This window comes from Leptosomus discolor, chromosome 12, assembly GCF_034619465.1.
Source record: "Leptosomus discolor isolate bLepDis1 chromosome 12, bLepDis1.hap2, whole genome shotgun sequence".
Classification (NCBI taxonomy): domain Eukaryota; kingdom Metazoa; phylum Chordata; class Aves; order Leptosomiformes; family Leptosomidae; genus Leptosomus; species Leptosomus discolor.
In genome coordinates, this window is record NC_141402.1 from 9,200,632 (window position 1) to 9,204,189 (window position 3,558).

General features: G+C 64.2%; 1 protein-coding gene across 1 annotated transcript; it reads left to right on the forward strand.

The window, feature by feature from the left end:
• The first annotated feature begins 1,636 nt into the window (after nucleotides 1-1,636).
• Nucleotides 1,637-2,983, forward strand: RASSF10 (Ras association domain family member 10). The gene has a single exon (XM_086472331.1). The coding sequence runs from the start codon at nucleotides 1,637-1,639 to the stop codon at nucleotides 2,981-2,983; it is 1,347 nt and encodes a 448-aa protein (XP_086328457.1).
• The last annotated feature ends 575 nt before the right edge of the window (nucleotides 2,984-3,558 follow it).

Below are 3,558 nucleotides of genomic sequence, written 5' to 3' on the forward strand. Positions count from 1 at the left end.
AAGTGAATGATGCTTTTAGGCATAATGGACACACTGAACAAAAAGACTGTGCACCTCAGCACAAAACCCTTCCATCAGCAAACGCTTCCTTCTATACAAAGAAAGCACAGCGATATAGCACTTCTGCCACGTCACTTACCGTTGGACAGGGACATGCAACTGTACTGCAAAGCGGCTGGGGCAGGAAGCAAAATTCAGCCTGTTTCCAACACCCCTCTCCTGCATGCCTGTATTGCAACATGCGGTGGCCACCTTGGTTTGGAAGTGTTTAACCTGCAATAACACAGGAAAGGGATGTTAGCAGCAGGCACATGATCTTCAGCTCCGGGAATGCTGGCATTCAGTGGTCCCTCAGCCCACTTCCTCACGGGACAGAAGGCTGCACAGCAGAAACCACCATTGTCATTAGCTGCCTGACACAGCCAGAGCAGAAGGCAGGCTGTCTTCCCCAAGACTATTCCTTCCAGGTAAATACAGAAAAAACTAGTGCAGCAGCTGCCCACACTAAGCCTGTGTACTTTAAGGGAAAAAAGAACGTTCGGCTGCGTAATTGTTAATTCGCTATTTTGTGTGCCGCTAACTTTGCTGTTTTAAACACCAGCATTACGGTGGTTAGGCTACAGTACCATAACTCTCTTCTGTTCCACTGTCTAGAACACAAACCTTATTCATGCAAAAATCCTCTCCATACCAAATTTATTGGCTCTAATAATCCCCCCGAAGGTACAGATCAGCCTTCAGGTTTCAGAGTTTACCCCCTTTAGCCATTACAATACTTTCTAACCCTGTGGAAGAGCACAGGTCTGTGAACACCTGCGATGCAAAATCCCACCATGAAAATCAGTGCCACAACCCGGCCTTTTATTACCATTTTTTATATCTCCTCATTTTAATCCACACTCGGAGACCGATCCCGTTCCCATCAAAGTACACAGCAAGCTCCCATTAAAATCTGGCCGAGCTGGTATTTTAATAACACTTAGACATTCCCGTCCTTTGCATATTTCATCTGCTAAGTACTTTACAAACATGAATTTCCTAATTACAGGCGGATGATTTACTAAAACTGGAAATTCCTCCCTAGTTCTGGCTTTCACTTTGAAGCTCCAGGATTCGCTCCTGTCCCTCGGCACTTTGGAAGGTCCCTCGACGCCGCTCGTTCGCTGCAGAGGCAGGGCAGAGAGGAAGACACAGAGACGACGGCCACCTGCCTTGAAGTTTCCGCGCCGGTGGATTTCGGCGCGGAGTGCAGGGGCGGCGCTGCCCGCCGGCCGCCGGCCGCCGGCGGGGCGGGAGCCGCGGGGGGCGCCCACGTGGTGGGAGAGGAAAACCCGGCGGCGGCGGCGGCGGGATCCGGCAGAGCGCGGGCGGCAGCGGCGCCGGGCGGGAGCCGCGCCGGGCTCCGCGCCGCACCGGGCCGGGCCCCTCCCGGCGGACCGCCGCGCCGCACCGGGCAGGAAGGGGTGGAGCGGCCGGCGGAGCGCACGGGCGGGGTGCCGCGGGCGGGGAAGCATCCCGGCCATGCTGAAGCCGGGCGGGCGGGCGGCGCCGTGCCTCCCGTGAGCGCTCCCCATGGAGCGGTTGCCCGGCCAGCCCTGAGCCCGCGGCCCCAGCCGCCCGCCCGCAGCCGCTCCCGATGGAGCCCGAGGAGCGGAAGATCTCGGTGTGGATCTGCCAGGAGGAGAAGCTGATCTCCGGGCTCTCCCGGCGGACCACCTGCTCCGACGTGGTGCGGGTGCTGCTGGAGGACAGCCACCACCGGCGGCAGCGCCCGGCGCTGCCCGAGCCCGGCGGCGGGATGCTGTCGGGGCCGCCGCACTCGTACTGCATCGTGGAGAAGTGGCGCGGCTTCGAGAGGATCCTGCCCAACAAGACGAAGATCCTGCGGCTCTGGGTGGCGTGGGGGGACGAGCAGGAGAACGTGCGCTTCGTGCTGGTGCGCAGCGAGGCCTCGCTGCCCAACGCGGGGCCGCGCAGCGCCGAGGCGCGGGTGGTGCTCAGCAAGGAGCGCCCCGGCCACGGCCTGGGGGCGGCCCGCGCCAGCCTGGCGCTCACGCAGGAGCGGCAGCGGCGGGTGGTAAGGAAAGCCTTCCGCAAGCTGGCCAAGATCAACAAGAAGCGGCAGCAGCCGCTGGCCCGGGAGGCCTCGTCGGCGGAGAGGATGGAGACGCTGGTGCACCTGGTGCTCTCGCAGGACCACACCATCCGGCAGCAGATCCAGCGGCTCCGCGAGCTGGACCGGGAGATCGACAGGTACGAGGCCAAGATCCACCTGGACCGCATGAAGCGGCACGGCGTCAACTATGTGCAGGACACCTACCTGGTGGGGACCGGCGGCGGGGAGCCGGAGCCGGGCGGGGCGGCCCAGCCCGCCGCCGGCTGCCCCGAGGAGGACTACGCCAGGAAGTGCGAGGAGGTGCTGCAGCTGCAGGAGCAGCGGGCGCAGCAGGAGGAGCTGCTGGAGCACCTGGCCGCCGAGATCCAGGAGGAGCTCAACGAGCGCTGGATGAAGCGGCGGCGGGAGGAGCTGGAGCTGGCGGCGGGGCCCGGCCTGGCCGAGACGGACTGCGACACCACGGAGCTGAGCGGCGGCGGCGAGGGCGAGCTGCACCTGGAGCACGAGCGGGTGAAGACCCAGCTGAGCACCAGCCTCTACATCGGCCTCAAGCTGAGCACGGACCTGGAGGCCGTCAAAACCGACCTGGACTGCACGCAGCGGGCGTGGGAAGACAAGGAGCGGGAGCTGCAGCGTCTGCTGGAGACGCTGGGCACCCTGGACGTGGCGGAGGCGGCGGCGGAGCCCCGCGGGGCGGCGGGCGGTGGGCGGCCGGCGGCGGCGGGGGGCAGCGCGGCCGGCTGGGTGGAGCAGGCGCGGGCGCTGCGCAAGGACCGCGCCGACAACGACGAGGACTCGGACACGGGGCTGAGCTCCATGCACAGCCAGGACTCGGACTCGGTGCCCGTCTGCGAGTCCCTCGTCTAGCTTCCGGCCGGGCCCCGCGGCGCCAGGGACGGAGGGCGGGCTGCGGTCCGGCTCGCCGCGAAGCCGGGCACGGCGCGGTCTCTGCCCGGGATCCCTCGCCCGCCGGGCAGCGCGGCGCAAGGTGGCGGCCGGTGCGGGGCTGCGGACAAACCGGCGGTGCGGGAGGCAGCCTCACGGAGGAAGCCTTTTCCGTTCAGCTCCCGAGTTTAAACTTGTTCGAACTAGTCGTCCGCGGGCAGCGTTTAGGCTGGCTCGCCGGTCCTTTTACCTGAGGAAGAGAAACCCACGGCGTGCTGGCGTGCCATCCACGCCCGGGACTGCTCCTCCTCACCCCCTGCCGCCCGCTCCCCTCCGCAGGGTGTCCTGGTGGGTCTTTTCCGGCCCCGGTCCCGCACGATCCCCGCTGCCCGCGGGCTGCCCCGGCTCAGCTCCGCCAGGACACACGCTCCGCAGGGTAACGCGGTTCTCTCCTTAACAGTTTCTCAGCGTTGCAAAGGCAGAGAGATGGTGGGTTAGAGTGGCTGTCGTTTACAAATACAGCCGGCTCCTTTACAAGCAAAAAGTCATTGAGACTA

What these genes read in the sequence shown, in the direction of transcription:
- RASSF10 (XM_086472331.1), top strand. Translation starts at nt 1,637, where the DNA reads ATGGAGCCCGAGGAGCGGAAGATCTCGGTGTGGATCTGCCAGGAGGAG.